Source organism: Meles meles, chromosome 8 (genome assembly GCF_922984935.1).
Source record: "Meles meles chromosome 8, mMelMel3.1 paternal haplotype, whole genome shotgun sequence".
Lineage (NCBI taxonomy): Eukaryota > Metazoa > Chordata > Mammalia > Carnivora > Mustelidae > Meles > Meles meles.
In genome coordinates this window covers 95,404,107-95,422,913 of record NC_060073.1, presented here as the reverse complement: position 1 = coordinate 95,422,913, position 18,807 = coordinate 95,404,107, and the positions used below count along the sequence as shown (strand labels likewise).

Below are 18,807 nucleotides of genomic sequence, written 5' to 3'. Positions count from 1 at the left end.
TTTTCTTTCCAGAATGTTCCATAGCTCTGTGAGATCACAGAGACCACTGTCCTAAGTTCAGAGACCTGACTGGGAAGTAACACGTGCTCTTTCCCTTGAAATGGTCAACACCTACTTCTCTGGTGTACAAGTGAGAGCCTGAAGCTTGTTATGAGGTGGTAGGTATGTCCATTAGCTGAGGCTCCTTCTGGAAAACAAGCATATGAGCACTGCCTATCTGCATGGAAGCTTAGATTTGTAATAAATAGCACAGGTCAAAATTTTTGTAGGGAAAGATGGGGGAGAATGGGGGAGCAATTCCAGTGAGTTCTCAGTTATGGTCCTCATGGAAGTCTCACGTGAATAGATGGTCCAAAGGTGTTTTATTCTTGACTTTAGAAAGGGTTGCAGTTATCTGAGAGCCTTGTGAAAGCGGTGTGTCCCTGAAAAGTTGCAGATAAAGGAAATCTGACAATGTTGTTTAAGGGTTCGTTATTAAAAATAGCTCTCGAATGAGTTCTAGACCAAGACCACCAAGCATGTGAGCTAACTGGCCCTTTGTGGCAGTGAAACCCACACCTTCACACCACAGGGAACTGCTCTTGCCTGTGTTTGCAGGCCCATTCTTTGGTGCCTGGCCATTCCTGTTTTGGGGTCTTGGGGGCCGGAAGGAGGCACACAGCTCTCTCTCCTCTTATTTTTTCTCTGCCCAAGTTCTTCTCTGTCAGACTTAGAGCTGAGACCCAAGCACTGGGACTCTGTTAAGGAACATCCCAGGTGCCTTCAGCCTGACACCTGGGCCACCCATTCTCCCTGTGACCAGCTGTGGTCTTCTGACCCCGCTCCCTTTTACACTGACAGGGAACATCTGAGGGGACTTCATGAGTAGGCTGAAAGTAGACAGCGATGCAAATCTTTCTAGAAGAGATTCAAAAATCTTGCCCAAAGGGGTGGGAAGCGGCATGCCCCAAATCATCCAGCTACGGGGCTGCCAGAGGCAGTAGATTCTGAACGTGACAGGAAATAACGGGTTTCTTACGAAGGTTGAGAGGATCCCAGCATCTTAGGGAATCGGACTCTGACTTGCCCAGACTGAGCTGCTCTGTCTTCTCCTGTTTGCCTCACCGCCCTCAGGAAGCGGGCAGATCCAGCTGTGGCAGTTCCTCCTCGAGCTACTCTCGGACAGCGCCAACGCCAGCTGTATCACCTGGGAGGGGACCAACGGGGAGTTCAAAATGACGGACCCCGATGAGGTGGCCCGGCGCTGGGGGGAGCGGAAAAGCAAGCCCAACATGAATTATGACAAGCTGAGCCGGGCCCTCAGATACTACTATGATAAAAACATTATGACCAAAGTGCATGGCAAGAGGTATGCCTACAAATTTGACTTCCATGGCATCGCACAGGCTCTGCAGCCACATCCCACCGAGTCGTCCATGTACAAGTACCCTTCCGACATCTCCTACATGCCCTCCTACCATGCCCATCAACAGAAGGTGAACTTTGTCCCCCCACACCCGACCTCCATGCCAGTCACGTCCTCTAGCTTCTTTGGAGCAGCATCACAATACTGGACCTCCCCCACGGGTGGGATTTACCCCAACCCCAATGTCCCCCGCCATCCCAACACCCACGTACCCTCACACTTAGGCAGCTACTACTAGAAGCTTAATCATCGGTGGTCTTCTACCTGAAGCCCCCCGTTCCTCACACTTCCTGGGATACTTTGGACTCCAAAGGACATACGTGACCTTGAAGAGAAAAACAAAACTGGATGTTCTTTCTTGTCGGATAGAACGTTTGTTGTTTAAAAACAATCTTTTTTTTTTTTTTAATGTTGGTAACTTCCGCTTCCTCTACCTTGAACAAAGAGATGGCTGATTTTCTGGGCCAGTACACCAGTTTGGAATCTCAATCTGCTATCCTCTTCTGAGTTGAATATTTCGATTACTGGAATGGTTGTATCATGGTTCTAGGAAAGAAACTGTACACTTTCTTTATGTTTTTATGACCAAAGCAGTTTCTTATCAACACACGGGTCTCATCATGGATCTTGTAGGGTTCAGTATGATAAAAAAAAAATCATGGACTTGACCAGTTAGTGCTCTGGCTGGAGACTGAGAGAAAATAGAGGCAGGAAGCTTATAACCTTATTGTAGGAGGACCTGATTCAGTGGATGGCAACTGGAACATTGGTTGTAAGGCCAGTGAAGTTTTCACCCAACTGGAATTTAAAAGAAAGAACATGTGTGTGTGTATTTAAGAAGCCGTGGGCATTGCAGAATCCCTCCCAGTGGGCAATATGTGCTAGGCTGACCATCCTCTCTGGAAATAGTCAAGATATGAACTTAAGAAATGTTAATGCAAATGCAGACATTACTGAAAGACAGAGAATTAAATAATTTTTTTTTTTAAAGTAATGACAGTGGGTCCCAGAACTTTGAAAAGTCGTAGGGATTTCTGAACACAAGCAGATTCGCAAGCGCTGTGCGTTTGTCCGACCACCGGTCCAGGGTCAACCAATCAGAAGGCAACTTACTGTATAAATTATGCAGAGTTATTTTCCTATATCTCACAGTATTAAAAATAGATAATTAAAAAAAGTAAAAAGAATAAATAAACGAGTTGACCTCGGTCACAAAGACGATTTTACTATCAAATCAGTCGTTATTTTTTTAAATGTAATTTGTACATCTTTTGTCAATCTGTACATTTGGGCTCTTTGTACGTTTTTATAGCTGGTTTTTAAAAAGCATAATGTGCCTATTGCTAAAAAGAAAACAGGACATTTGAGTCACTGACTTTACTAGAAAGAGAAGCACCATGCTGTATTTATCGGGCGTGCACAAGGAGGTAAGGTGATCCATTCAAATCTTTAATGCTTTGGAAATGTTTGTAAATAACCATAATGCAATAATCACAACTTTGAAAAGAACAAGCAAACTTTCCCTTGTGGATACGAGGGATTTTCCTGCCCTATATATGCAATATATTTTTTAGATATTAAAATATATATAATTTTGCAGGTAATCATTGACTTTTTTAAAACTATATTAAGTGTTAAGCTGACAACTGTCAATGAAGACTATGTTGTAAAGTAATTTGACTAAATAAATTGTGCCTTCTTCTCTCAGAACTGAGGACATTGTCATCTTATTTACCCCTGATTAGGTCAAAGGGTTTTCCCAGGGGAAGTTACCAATTGAAACTCTTGCACTGTAAAGGCTTTTTCATTTGTACATACTGCCAGAAAGCAGAAAGTACAAAATCAGTGTGGTTTTTGTCGTTGTTTGTATTAGTCACTATTCTCCAGAGAAACAGCACTGTAAGATGTATAGTACTGATGGAGATTTACTATGGGGACGTAGCTCACAAAATCGAGGAGACCAATAAGTCCCACCATCCGTTGTCTGCAAGCTGGAGATGTAGGAAAGCCAATCATGTGTTCCAGTGTGAGCCCAAAGGCCCAAGAATGTGGGAAGAGAATGGTAGAAATCCTAGCCCGAGGATAAGAAAAATGCCCCACCTCAAGCAGACAGGCAGGAAGCAAAGAAGTGAATTCCTCCTTCTGCTGCCTTTTGTTCTAGTAGGACCCTGCATGGATTGGGTGGTGTCCTTGGGCCTAAGGGAAAGCAATCTACTTCCCTGAGTCCGCAGATTCAAATGCTAATCTCATCTGGAAACACTTGCACTTACAAACTCACAAATAATGTGTAACCTGGGCACCCAGTGGTCCCGGCAAATTGATACTTAAATTAACTTTCACATTATTGATGACCTTTGCAGAGAGTTTAAAAAAAAATGTTGTTTCAATCTTCCTCCAGCCTAAAAGGGTTTTTAGGACTATACCAGGGCCGTGGACAATCTGTGTCTAAGAACCAGAACAGAGCAAACAGTTCCATCCAGGATGGGCCCTTTGTCCATTAGACTTCACTCTGTATTTCCACTGTGCACCTCAAACCCAAGTGACCATCCTCCTGACTTTCCACCGGAGAATAAGAAGTTCTGGGTTCCTCTGACCCCATGTCAGGATGTTATGGCCCACGGAGATTGTTAGGTTCTTTTTTCTTTCCAAGGAAGAAACTTGCTTCAAATTGCTTCACTGTTAGGTAGCTGGTTTTCATTTCCTCCATTTTACAATGAAAACGAGTGAGGCCTGGAAAGTCTATGATGGTATGAGAAATGAGACGACATCTTCCCGGGTAGCCCTGAGTACCTTCTGGACAACACGCCTACCTAAATGAAAGGAGGTGTGCTCCAGAACACCAGTCTCCTCTTTTTTTTTTTTTTTAATTTACCCTACCATTAAAAAAAAAGTGTTAAATATTCTCAATATATAAACACTGATTTATAAATCATATACAGCAACTATTATCACTATTTATATTATGAAACACGCAAAACAGATAATTCTCAAGAGTAATACAAAAATAAATTGAAACTGAAATTCTAATGTTTCCCACCTATGTTCTTTGTCTTGCATATCTCTCGCTGTCAACACTCAACAAGAAAGGTAGTCGTTAGAGGAATGAGTATGTATGTGTACATCTGTATGGGTTTTCCTTCTAAGAAAGGAGAAAATAAAATCTTGGTATTCATGGCCCAAGCATGGAGACAGAAATGATAAAGGCCCGGTATGTTCAAGACTAGTCTAGCTGGATTCTTCTGCAAATCTCCACACCAGTCAAACAATTTTCCATTTCAGAATTTCCAAGTTTAGAAATTTGCAAAGTTATCATTAGGGAAGATAGAGGTGCATATTTCTTGCTGCTCTGGGAAGAATGGGAGTTCATCTTTTTAAGAAGTTTTCTTTATATGCCCTAGTCAAACACTGGCCTGGGTCCATCTCCTCAATGGAAGTCTTAGAACTCTGGTCTAACCTTGCCCCTTGAATTTGCTCCCAACAATGCTTTCACATTTGGGACATCGGTGCCTCACTGACGAGACCAGGACAGCGTTTCTTCCCTCTAAGCATCTGTGCGGAATGAAGGCCAGCACTCAGTCCCCTGGAATGCCCAGATTTAGGATTTACTAGCTTACTAAAGGGCATCCAGCTGAATCGTGGCAGAGGACAAACAGGCTCTTCCCCGTCCTGGCTCCTCGTTCAGTATTTTCCCCGATCAACCATCTGAACCTGTGCCATGAAGTTCACTGTGTCTAACACACAGTGCAAGGCAAGCAGAAAGAAGCATGGTAAAACCCGGGAGCGGTTCTCGTGGAAATTATTCTTTCCCAAGCTTTAGCTCACTGGTCAACAGTTCTTTCAAAGAGGAGGTCATTCTTTTGGTTGTTTCTGTTTTGTTTTTGTTTTTATTTTTGTTTTTAGCATCAAAAAGTATCGTTGCCTCCCACACAAAGGAAATTATATATTCAATATCTACTGTTTTACAACATTTCTAGAGGTCAACGACCACTAGAAATTTAATTTAAAAATGATTGTATTTAAAATTTAACCAGTAATATCTGCATGCAATTAAATGTGTTTAGTTAGTCTACGCGTAATGCTAAAGTGTGGGTCCTCAGATGGGATATGACTAGTTTAAAGCAGAGATCAGGAAGTTCCAGAACGCCAGGGCAGAAAGGAAGATCTGTCTATCCTGGGACACCTGGGAAGCTCAGTCTGTTAAGTGGCTGCCTTCAGGTCAGGTCATGACCCCAGGGTCCTGGAATTGAGTCCCTAACCCTCTGCCTGTTTCTGCCTGCTGTTCCCCCTGCTTGTGCTCTCTCTCTCTCTCTCTGAAAAATAAGATCTTTTAAAAAAAGAAAGATCTGTCTATCCTAAGCCTAGGTTCTGCAGGGCCAAGGCAGTGGTTAGCGAGGGCTTAGAAAGCAAAGAAAAACAAAACGCAGTGTTTTCTGTAGGTGGTCTGTGGACCTAGTTTCACATTCCACTTCCTCAAATACCTATTGAATCAACAACCATCATGTAAATATGTTACCTGGAAACCTATTGAAGGGGCGCCTGGGTGACTCAGTCATTAAGCATCAGCTTTCAGCTCAGGTCATGATCCCAGAGTCCTGGGATGGAGCCCTGCATCGGGCTCCCTGCTGGATGGAAAGCCTTCTTCTCCCTGTACCCTTCCCCCCTTCTCATGATCTCTTTCTCTCTCTCAGATTCTCTCTAATTTTTTTTTTTTTTAAAGAAAAAGCATTGAAAAGGTGCTACTCTGAGGAGCAACGCTTGGGCATGGCTCTTTTGCTGTCCAGCCCCAGTCCCACACTTAGCTGGGGATCTGCCTCCTGGAGGGTCCCCCACCATCAGCTGCATGACTGGGCTCGTGTCCAGCACGTCCTGAGGAGGAGGCAGTGAAATGGTGCTCAGTATCAATGGGGGAGAGAGGGGCGGTAATAAAGAACTAGGATGGGGGGGGGGGCACCAGGGGACTGGATTCTGGTGAATAAAAGAGACTTCAGCTCTTACTCAGGACGAGCTTTGTGTTTCACAAAAAGCACACTGGACACTTCATCATATGGAAAGCTACTGAAATTGACTACGTACTCCTTCAGCCAGGGAGTCCAGCTAAAGGATTATGAAAGGTCAGCTGATTCTGGACTACAAATCCCAGTCTCCCTTGGGAGGGGGGACGGACGCTTCTGAGAGGAAGTGGTTTAGCCAGTCAAACCTCTAGGGCTTCAGCCAATTGAAAAAGGATATGGAGGGAAGCTTTCTGAAAGGAATGTCGGCTCACGTGCCTGGGGTCTGTCTCCCTCTCTCACTCTGACTTGGCCTCCTGTCTAATTGTTTCAGTCTGTCTGAGCTGGTAAATTCCTAAGCACATAGTCAATTTACACTTCGCTTAAAAGCTCTAAGGGGAAACAGAAAAAGTTTCCAGTGAGACCACTCACTTACCTACAATTGCTAAACTAACCTTCTGGATTTTAACCGAGTTCGTTACCTCCTGCGTTTTCTTAGCGGGAGGAGGGAGGCAATTGAGGTAGATAAATGAACAAGGATAGAAAGCCAGGGGTCCTGGGTTCAAATTCTGACCCTTCCACCTACTGGGCGACTCATCGTCACCTCCAAACTGAAGAGCTGAGTAATGTCTCCTGCAAGGTCCTCGATGACCCATGAGGAAAACCCTTTATTAAATACTGTACAGAAAGTATATATAGATATATGTAATCACTGTTATCACTAGTATTTGCTAGGTTTTTCCAAGAACTTCTATTAAATCCTCAGTAACTGGTGAACACTTTGTTAGGCGAGTGGCGTAGAGGGTAGACTTTGTTTTGTGGTCAATAAGGCATTTTTCCAAATGAGTTAAAAGTGGAGTACATTGGATTATCCAGAGACCCACTGTGCCTTCCCCATCCCTGGGGGGCCCTCGTGCCCCACTTGGGTTTCTGCCCTTTGCTGGCTCTCTCTGTACACCTAAAGACCTCAGAGCAGACTGCCAAGCTGCAGGATGTTACAAATAAAATGAGATTGTTATGAAAGAATGCTAAAAATGCCCTTTGTCAGAAATGCTGGGTTGGGTTTTTAAGTCAGCTAAGAAATAGAGGCTGGGAGCTGGGATTTTATGCTTAGTAAGCTTGGCTCCAGATTGTTGTCAGACCCAAAGCAGCCTGTACGTTCCATGAGAGGAGAGACTAGGGTTTTTGTTGTGGTGACAGTGGGCACACAGGAGTGGGCCACCCTTAGACGCTGAGAGAATAAAGAACAGGGACAGAGTCAGAGAGACCTGGGTGTGAAGCCCGGCATTGCCACTCTCCTCATGATAGCATAACCGTATCTGAGCTTGATTTTTCCCATCTGTAAAATGAAGATTATAGTCCTAACTGTACAAGGTTATCAAAGGGGTTAAGTAAGACACTACAAGTGAAAATGAGCTGCATGTTGGAAAGAACTATGGAAATACAAGATATCGTCTTGGTAAGTAGCTCTTTGTTCTTCTCTGATATCATAAAATGGAGTTAAATCATACTCCTTAATTTCTGTGTCTATTATGAATGTACTATTTTAATTTAAAAAATTGTCAAGGCTCGAAACGGTCACACATTTACAGAAAAGTTGAGTTTACAGAGAACACGTTTTATTGAGCCACTGGAGAGCAAGTTGCTAACCTGAGACCCCATCACACCCAAATGCTTCGGTGTGAATTTCCTACAAACACCGACGTTCTCTGACATAATCCAGTAGGATCGTGAAAAATCAGAAAACTAAGAGAGACAGACTACTAGCACGGAACCCTCAGGCACCATTCACCCTTAGCTAATTGTCCTACTATTGCCTTTTGTAGCAAAAGGATTCTGTTCATAATCTCGATTATATTTAATTGTCCCATTTCTTTAGTCTGCAACACTCCCACGTCTTTCCTTGACTTTCAAGACTTTAACGACATTGAATGGTATAAGCCAGTTATTTTGTAATGGCCTTCCATTTGGAGCTGTCTGGTATTTTCTCATGATCAGATCTAGGCTAGGCGTCTGTGATGGCAGTATTACAGAGTGATGCTGCCTTCTCCGTACACATTTTCAATTTATCCATTATTGATCAAGTTCATATTGTGGTGTCTTCCAGTCTTCTCCACTGTACAGGTACTCTTTTCCCTTTGTAATTAACAATTATCTTGTGGGGCGCCTGGGTGCTTCTGTTGGTTAAGCGACTGCCTTTGGCTCTGGTCATGATCCTGGAGACCTAGAACTGAAGCAGGGAGTCTGCTTCTCCCTCTGACCCTCCCTTCTCAATCTCCCTCTCTCTTTTTATCTCTTATTCTCTCTCCTTCAAATAAATAGATAAAATCTTTTTAAAAAATCAAGTATTTTGTGGGTAGGTATTTTGAAATTATATAAATACCTCATTCATCTTTAGATTTCAATATGTTCACTTATTTATGTCTCTAGAGACTCTTAGTTTTCTTATCCCCTGGATATATGTTCTTGTCATTGTTTAATGTGATGATACCTTGCCCCAGGAGGAGGCCATTTAAGTTGGCTTCTGTGTCCTTTGATATGTTCCCACCAACCTTTGAGCACTTTCTTATTTTTCCTGCTCCCTGTCCCAACCATGAAATCTGTTGTTTCTCCAAGGGTGACTGGTTCTTTTCCATGGAAAATGATATTTAGAACCCAGTATCTGGGTGCTAGGTGTGCTCATTGCTATTGCACTGTTACTGTTCCCATGACTTTTCAGGGGACAGAGCAAGGCAACATACATGTCTACATACACATACATCATGTACACACACACACACACACAGACACACACACACACCCATATAAATACATACGCTGTGTTAGTCATGGTTCTCCAGAGAAACAAGCTGAAGAAATTGGAAAGCCAGCCATGTCATTCAATCCAAGGGAGTCCAGAGGCCAGAGAATGGCGTGAGAGTGCAGGCAATGGTGTAAGTCCCAGTCTGATCTCGAAAACCTGAGAAGCAGGAGTGCCAGTGTCTGAGGGCAGCAGAAGAAGGTAGCGGTCTCAGATCAAACAGAGAAAGAGAATTTGCCCTTCCTCCCCCCTTTTGTTCTATCCAACAGATTGGCCCTCAACAGACCGGATGATGCCTACCAATTGGTGAGGAAGACCTTGACCCAGTCTACTGTTTCAAATGTCAATCTATCCTGCAAACACCCTCACAGACACAGCCAGAAATAATGTCTGACCAGCTCTCTGGGCGACGCTGAGCCCACTCAAGCTGACAAATAAATTAGCCATCGCGTATGATTAGACATTGGTATTCGTATTTCTTTCTTTTCTACCTATATATATTGAAAAAGTGAAGTTCATGCCAATGCATCCTTTTCCAATCTAACTAACACCACAGGGTTCACCTAGTTTTTCCCCTTCCATATTGTGATTCTCCGATTTGACAATGACAAACATGATTCCCTTTAAGCAGAATATATGCACTTGTTTTTCAGTTGTCCTGCATGTGACCCGTCTCCTCTCCCTGCCACACTCCTACCCCCATGGGACCTATTCCTTTCCCTGCTCTGGCTCTCAATTGCCATCCCAGCCACCCCACTACGTGGGCTCCAGCCTCACCCTCACAGCCCATGCTTCCATATCGATGTCCTCCTCACCCTGTCCAAGCTCTCACATTCCAAGCCAGGCCACCCTTCTACAGTGACACCCTCCTCCATCTGCTCAAGCCCTGACTCTCATGACAGGTCGCACCCCAGTCCCCCACGGGCACTGTCTTTCCTCCACTTGGGTGCCAACTCTGCACCCTTCTAACCTGGTGTACACCCTGTTACCACTGTGCTCTGATACTGACCTTGCTCTGTTCCCCATATGGCTTCAAGAATAAATACTTCAGGAGAGAAAGGAAATGAAGGGAAAGGCAAGAGGGAAAGGAAGAGAAGCCGATAAAGGGATGATCCATAAATAGACATTTCAAATGGCACATATCTCACTGAACATGTGTATGTTTTGGCCGTGGGTGAGGACAAGGGATTTCAAATTGCTCTAATGTGTGGTCTCCACCTGTCTCTGCATTCTCACACACACAGCCAGAGAGACTAAGGAACAAGGAGTTAGTTGGGATGGGCATAAAACAAAACGAATGATCTTGTACTAGGTATCCAGGAGAGAGACTGGAATTGGTAAGACCGTTTGGAGATATGGACAGCCAGTGTGGAGAAACAATGCTCTGGGATATGCCATAAATGTTTTCTGGTAGAGGTGAGGGTGAAGAATGGAATCAACTTTTTAATTACTCTTGGTAACTCAGTGGTGCTAAGTCCCAAGATCTATTTGTATTTGAAGGTCTGTGCCCTCTCCTCCATTAGACTAGAAGGACATGAAGGGTAGGAACTGCTGTGTCTAATGTTTTCTTTTTAATTCCTGGCACCTAGTGAGTGCCTGGCTTTTTAGAAGGGTCTGATGCATGTGTCTGTTGTTTGTCAAATTGCACCTGTGGGCAGAAAATATCCGAGCACGGGTGCCCAGCAGGTCTGAGATGCAGGGCGAGGTGTCTGCCCTGAGCCTTTCTGGTTAACTCCAGACACACAGAGAGAAAATAAAAACACGAGAAATACAGTTAAAGTATAAGACCAGAGCACTATTATAATTTGCTGGCAATGTTTACCAAGTCGATGTCTGTTATTAACTGTCTTTCCCCAGAAGATGTAGCATTTCCTTCCCCACTGATTCTTACATTGTCTCGAGGCTCTGACTTTCAGAAATGTTTAATCAAGCATCACATATATTCTAGTGATACTTTCCAGATACCTCAGCTTTTCCTGACAACTCTCCCTTCCATTGCTCTGCTTTTGTCTTTTTGAGAAACTTCTACTTATCTGGTGGTTTTCTGAGTAACTCAAAGTTTTGTCGTTAAAAAAAAAAATAAAACACACACACACACACACAGAAGACAATGTATGCCTCCTCAGAAACCAGTCGGTATAAGACATCCACCTTGAGACCTTTAAAATATGGAGAATTCCAACTCTCTATCTAAAGGAACGCGGTCTATAGGGAAGAAACACAGACTTGCCACCAATCCTGAAAAGCAAATTTAACTGGATTGGAGCTTAAATCTGCCTTCAAAATAGAATTGCTGATGATTCTCAAGTCTTCTTTTTACACTGAATGATTAATAAACTTCAGTGATTACCTGATCAGAATCCAAGAAACAATACTCTAAGGGGTCCAATTCTTTAAGTGGCTTTAATCCAGCAACCAAATCCTAGACTTGCCACTTGTGCTCAAAGCCAACCCTCGAAGACAGCAGCGGAGAGCAGGGATTTTCATCCCCACGCTAAGCTGTGTGGCCAAAGACATAATCTTCCCCAAGCTGCCCTTCATGCTTAGGACACTTGCATTCTGCTAGAAGAAACAAGCCCCTTACCTGTAGGAGCTTTGGTTTATTCTAAGAAGAATATCCCGAGTATTTGTAGGGTTTCCAGAAAACTCTGGAGATGCCATATGAATCACTTTCCTACAATGTGCACTTAGGTTAAGTTTTACGTTGCCAGAAATATCTAGAAATCAGGAGATCAGTTACTCAGTTTGTTGAGAGTTAATTACAAATGGCCCCACAGCTTTGCCTTAGCAAATGCCCAAAAGGCAACAGAGAAAAAACTGGAGTCAAAACAAGGTCTCGGAATTCACAAGCAGCAGGTCCCTGGAGGAAGACTATTCCATCTCCAGCACTTTGGGTGATCAGAGCAGACAGACAAACGTCCTTTATGTCGGAGGTCCTCCTGGTTTTCCGGGGAGAAACTATAACAAAAAGCCAGAAGGACTGATAACTTGGTTTCTAAGCACAAGTTTAACTATCTAAATGCGAAAAATCAGTTTACTCCGAGTCACAGCGTCTTTAGAAGGTGAAAACCATCCCTCTCTAAATCCTCAACCATCTTCATCTCAGAGAAAAAAATGGAAAGATTGGCCTAACCCTGGAATTTCCTGGTCTTAGTGGATTTACGACCAAAGATCCAGCGGATGACCCCGGTCATAACTGCTGGCTACACAGCAAATTCAATTATCCTAAATTCCAGGACACCGCCCTTCTTCCTGTCCCTCACCCCTTCCTTATCATAATCTTTCCTGGGCCATCAACCCCCACTGGGTTGTCTGAACCCAAGTTTAATCTCTCAGCAAAGCTCAGAGCTAACAATCGATGCTGGGGACATCTCTTCGGAGGGACAAAGCTACATTCTTGATGAAGAACAGTGACATAAATTCAGCCCCAGCCAGGCTCAACCAGCACAAAGGACTAAGTAAATCAGTCCTGTCCCCTCTTTCCAGCCATCTCCAAGGATGGAGAAAACAGCGTTAGGATGTGAGAAGTTGCTGCTCCAGCGACCAGCTCTTGGTTTCAGCTTGGGTGGTGATCTTGGGGTTATGGGATCGAGTCCCTTGCCGGGCTCTGTGCTCAGCGCTGAGTCTGCTAAAGTTTCTTTCTCCCTCTCCCTCTGCCCCTACCAACTCCCTAAAATAAATAATCTTTTTAAAAAATGTCCGAGAGAAGCACTGCTAAGTTCTTTACTTGCTAAGCCAATTACTGTCACCTCACTCTGAGCCCCTCAAGGCTAACTTGAAGCTCTCGGCTTGGCTGTCCTTGGGTCACGGCCCAACGGTGGTGGTCAGGAGAGTCCCACGTTACAGGGCAGCCCTGGCTCTTCCCTGAGTGCAGCTGTGGGCATGGCAGGCACCCAGACTGGCTGGCCGAGGCCACCCCCTACTGTCACAGTCACAGCGCAGAACGACGCAGTCCAGCGCCTCCTCTGAGAGCAGCCCCCAGCGTCAGCTGCCAGGACACATTTGGTTTCCACGCTTCACCTGGAAATCTTAAATTCTGTTATGAGAAGCCTAAAAATGTCATTATTTTATTCCAGGATGCCACATGGCCACTGGACTTAGACTAAAACGTGGCCTTTTGGGGAAGAAGGTAGTAACAGTGAGTTAAGTAGGTTATCAATTTTCATCTAATCCTTACAGCAACCCAGGGGGGTGGGGACTTCTGAGCCCAATTGTGGTCGAGATTCCAAGGCTCTGAAATCACTTTAGTAGGTGGACTTGAACGCAGGCCTGCTGTGTCCACTTGAAACGCGAGGGAGCCCACGGCACCTTCTGACTCTTCTAGGGTTTTCCACCCGTGGGAACTCATCTCCTCAACACCTGCCAGAGGAGACAAAGCAGCCCAGAGAGCTGTTTCACCTCAGAGCTGAAACACAATGCACTTCACAGTTTTCAAAGCGTCTTCACATTTGTTTTTTGGTTTTTGGTGTTTTTTTTTTTCTGGAATACCCTCACTCTGCATATTTTACCTATTTCCATGTTTATCATCTGTCTCTCCCCGCTGGAGTGTAAGGCCCATGAGGGCATGGTTTTATCCATTTCGGTCCAGGCTGCATCCAGGGCCTTGAACGTGCCAGCCCCAGGTAGGCAGTGAGCACCCATTCTTGCATGGATGGCTGTCCTGTCAGATGTCCTTGGCTTGGTGCACCTGTTAAGAGGAAGGGATGGGAGGCCCGGCAGCAGCCTGAGGAGGGCCAGTGTGAGGTGCCCTTGACTCTTCCTCCTGCCCAAACCCTGATTTGACAAATAGATGCTCTTTTGGATGGAAGAGGAAGCTGCCTTCGAAGTTTCTAGAAGCCTACCTCTCCAGCAACGTTTGGTCCACCAAAGAAACGTTTTCATTTGTTTTGAGAAACATTCCTGGAAGCTCTCCCCGCCCCCCGCACCCCGCCCCCCACCTCGAGGTCCCAGGGGAGAGGGCCACCTGGCAGCGCCTGGTCTGTGCCCCCTCCTTCCCTCCACCCCCAGCCTGGGTCCCTCCTGCAGCCCTCTGAATCCAGCCCATTTAAAATGCCCTTTGAAAAGGTCTCTGTTTGGGTGAGTGCCGTCGGCTCTGCCTAGAGAGCGGCAGATTATCTGAAAATAGGTGTTATTGATTACAACCAGGTGGTCTTTGTGGAAAGGCGTCCACTTGAACCAAAATAAATATTTGCGGGCACAAAGAACAAGCCGGGCCCTGTTGCGGGGCGGGGGGCGTGCTCTCGGTCCGCGCCGGCAGCCAGCGGCCCTTCTGGCCTTGGGCGGCCGCGGGGCCCGTCGCTGCGCAGCCCCGGGATTGTGTTTCTTCAATTAGGGCAGAAACGCGCCGGGGGTGGCCTGGGGAGCACAAAGGCCCCGCCGCCTCCCGTGCCAGGGGCCCGCGGCCGAGGGCCGGCTGCAGGCTCGCAGCCCGCTCCGGTCTGGCGATTGTATTTTCTTTGGCTTTCTGGCGCGCTCCTTATTATTTATTTCTTTTCTCTCTGTTTTATTTTTATTTTCAAGTTGCCGGCCGGGCTGGATGCCGTCCATTCACCCCGCTGCCTTGGAGCGCTGCGCGCAGACAGCCGGAGCCGGCTAGGGCTCAGCCCCGCGGCCCGCCAGCCGCCGGCACCCGGGGAGGGCGCAGCCAGGGGTGGGGGTCGGGGTGGGGGAAGCGCTGCGCAGGAGGGGCTGGGGGTGGGCATGGGCTAGGCTCCCCTGCTCAGGCAGGGGGGTGCACAGGACCTGGCTGGAGGCAAGTCTCTTTCTCGAGAAGACAGTAATTTGGGGTGAGATTTGGGGTCCTTTCGGTAGAAACCTGAAACTTGGACCCCTTCCTAAGCTCCCCTGTCTCCCACTCTATATGCAAACTCTGTTCCGGCCCTCCTGCCTGGGTACCCACAGACAGCTTCTGGGGAGGGGGCGCTCCCGGGGCTCCCACTCCCTGCCCCACGCTCTGAGCAGTCTTCTGCCTCCCCAGATCCCAAACTTGGCTTCTCAGGAGCGAGTGGTGTCTGTGTATGTCCAGGAGAGAAGGGAGGCAGCCGGAGGGGGTTATCCGGTCCCAAGGGTGGAGGCCTGGAGGCTGAAAAAGATAACGGGCATAGGAAGCAGGAAGGGCCTACCTCAGAGCGATTCCGGAAGGCAGATAGAAAAGCTGGGGCCAGAAAAAAGAGAGACAAGAAAGAAATGGGAGAGAGAAAGATGCAGTAACGCAATCCTGTCAAGGTCAGATCACTGGAGATCCACTGGTCGGATCACCTAGGGCAGTGCTGATGAGGCAGGAGAGGGTCAGAAAAGAATCCCACAGCTCTCAAGTGCTCCTGTTCCAAACTCCTCCCTAGTCCAGCGTCCTCTTCCTTCGAGAAGACATTCCTGCTGGCTGCTAAAGAGCCAGGGGTCTGTTCGGGACCAGTGGCCCAAGTGCTATAAAGTAGAATTTCAAGACATTTAGAAACATCCCTGCCTCGGTCTCTCTTCGGCAACAATTTCCTCTCCTCCCCAGGTCATAGCAACAGCTGCCGGGAAGTCCAGTGTGGCATGAGCAGTAAGCCACAGGCCAGCCTGCAGGGCTAGGGTGACTTTCTAATCCAGAAGGGAACAAGGGCACGTCATTATGCCTTGTGCTCTTCTGCCCTGAGAAGTCACTTCTGGAAGGAAACTGCCTGCTCGAAGCCCCAGCACCACGAGTGCGGGACAGCTGGTTACCGGGAACTTCTGTCCGTACATCAGGTTGACGTAAAACTTGGGAGCAAGAATTACCTTGTCAGGGTAGAAGCATGTCAGTAGTCTCCATCAGGAGCCACACTGTCCCCAGACTGGCAAGAGATGGCCTAGCAGTGGATGGTTTGATTATTGCTTGTAGCCACAGACACATAGGCAGGTGGCAATGAAGCAGATTTATTTTTAGAGCCAAAAATGATCTTTAAGGTTATGTCATTCATTGATTCCACCGCTCATCAGAAAGCCAGTTCCAGTATACAGGTCTTTGGAATTCCCTCAAGCAACGAAAGATTCCAATTCCAGAGTGTGCAATGGGCCCCGGGGATCCTGCACTTGTAACAAATGCTCTCAGGGGATTGTGGACCCGGCATGACCAGGCACATACCCTCAGCAGTGTGCTGGTAAGTGCTTAACAATGGGCCCTTACGGGGGTTGGAAGCAGGGTCCTGATTTGTAGCCATTGTTGATTTCCAGGGTGTAAATTTCGAGCTACTGTATGAAGACTCTGAACTCAGAGGAAAGAGACCTTCAGAACTGACTCCTGTAACCTGGACCCTCCTGAGAGCTGAACAATAGTGAAGTGACCGGTCCCTTGGGAGCGGAGCCAGGAAAGGAACCTAGATTCAGGGCTCTCTGCCCACTGCACCGCCCCACACCTCACTGTCCTCTTACTTAGCAGAAATCCACCTGCGAGCCCCTCACACTGATGGCTTTGACCACAGCCAGACGCAGTCAGGAAGCAGAAAAGAAACAAAGTCTCCCAGTCTGTCTTTCCTTCCCCTTCCCTTTGCGATCAAAGTCCTTAAGAATGTGGTATGGCTGCAGGAAAAACCTGAGTGCCCAGCTCCTGGGGTTTGTGTCTTTTGAGGGGAAAGTGAAAGAGGCAAGGGAATGATTCTGGGAAATGTGGGCAGAGTCTTGGCAAATTTCAGAGGCCAAATAGAAGGCATTTTCACCAGTTGGCCCGGGATGATTCTGTGTAGGGGCTCAGAGACACTGTGACGGTATGGAGAGGGGCAGGAGAGCGGGTGGTCGGGTTGGGACGGAAGGGCACAAAGGGAAGGGCATGGTTCGTCTTTCCGTGTTTCACGCAGATCTGGCATCAGAAAATCCCCAGCAACTGGGTTCACACAAAAACTACATTAAAAAACAAAAGAAGCATCTGATAAGATCCTCCAGAACTCTGGGAGTTTTGAGATGGTCTTTATTTAGAGACATCCCCCCCCCCCCCCCACACACACACAGAGTTAGGTTCCTAATGATTCAGGCATCTGCTGGCTCTTGCTTACTCAGAGCTCCAATTCACAGAGTCACAGGATTGTAGAGTTCATTCTAGAGATAAGGAAAACTTGAGGCCCGGAGAGGTAACGTAATTTGTCCTAGATCACCCTGCTATTTGTTCACCGGCAGTTGGAATTCAAATGTTCTAGGTCTCAGTGAGACCCAGACCGTTATCTAGACCCTGGATACTATGAGGTACTCTCTCTGAGTTATCTCCTGCTTCAAATTACTACATAAAAAAAAAAAGCATGGCTATAAAACTCTGCAAAATACAGACTACTAAAAAATGACATTAAACAAGCCTTGTGCTACCACCCAAAGATGATCAGATACTGACTGCGAATCCCTTCCACTTGCTTCCACCTACGACCTGTGGTTCTCAGTCTCACTGTTTATTAGCAGCTCCAGGAAAGCTGGTAAAATTCCCCGTGAAGCTGGAAAAATCCTAATGCCCAGGTTGTCTCCCTACAGAATTAAATCAGAATCTGGGGTTGGGGGGGAGCATCAGTATTTTTTGAAGCTCCCCAGATGATACCCGGATGCCGGTATGTGCCTAGGGTTGAGGGCCACTGGTCTAGAATATTCTCCTCCCATATCTTTGCATAACTGGCTCCTTCCCATGGATCGGTTCTCAGGGTTAGCTCCTCAGAGAGGCCTCCCCTCTCCACCACTAAAGCAGGTCCCCCATCTAGTCATCTCCCTCCTGACTCTTCATAACGTTCTCTGTAACCTGTCTCAAGGACCCACGTGTTTATTTCCCATCTCCCTCCATTAGAAAGTAAAACCATGAAGGTGAGCCCTTGACTGTCTTCTTCATAGTTTTATCCCTTCTGCCCTTAGCAGTCCTGGGACCGTCTGCCCTCAGAAAGCATTTGGTGAATGAATGAATGAGTGAATTTTTTAATTGAAGTATAATTTTTGGTTCACGCTTCTTTCAGTGGGCACTTGGGGAACACCCTGTAAAATCATTACACCGTCTTTTAAGTGTGATTTACAGTGCCCTGGGCTCTCACACCCTGGACTATGGATGTATCCCAGGAGCACTGCCCCGAGCTGATCTTTACCCTCAGCATCCATCTTCTGGCTAATTCTTCTCTGAGGCCTCAGGTTCCACTTTGATATCTCTTCCTCACAGCCTCTCCTTGGTGCCCCAGACTGGTTTAGAACCCCTAATGCCCTGTCTCCCCTTTGACAACTGCGTTTCCTGTCTCCTGCCTCTAAGGTATGAGCTTCACTGTCCTTCTAGCACATTCTCTCTCCCAGTGCGTGTCCAGGACCTTGCCGAGCGCCCATGTCTGTGTGGAAAATAGCATGTTAGGGTCTACGCCACTTTTCACCCATTTCCCAGTTGGGGCACACTCAGGCGTTTTGTCACTACCAATAATCCGGTGACACAGAGCCTTGTGTACGTCTTTCTATGACTTAAGCTACCCTGTGCCTGCAGTAAAAATAATCCCCTAGAAGAGAATCTTACTTTATCATGAACACTGTGTTTTGTCATAGGTTTTCCCCACCGATCCACTGCACAACTTCGTGTTCTTATTAACCTCACCTTAGGATGAGAAAGCTAAGACTGAGAGGTTAAGTCACTTGCCAAAGTCATAAAAAGGCCA

The 18,807-nt window shown here is 46.5% G+C and overlaps 1 protein-coding gene across 3 annotated transcripts in view; it reads left to right on the top strand.

Annotated features, from left to right (window-relative positions):
• Positions 1-3,112, top strand: part of FLI1 (Fli-1 proto-oncogene, ETS transcription factor) — a 124,093-nt gene extending 120,981 nt beyond the window's left edge. For all 3 annotated transcript variants that reach the window (XM_046016364.1, XM_046016365.1, XM_046016366.1), the window contains one exon: positions 1,114-3,112. In XM_046016364.1, coding sequence (XP_045872320.1) covers positions 1,114-1,643 — 530 coding nt within the window. In that variant the 3' untranslated portion in view covers positions 1,644-3,112. The remainder of the gene's footprint in view (positions 1-1,113) is intronic.
• Positions 3,113-18,807: the final 15,695 nt, after the last annotated feature.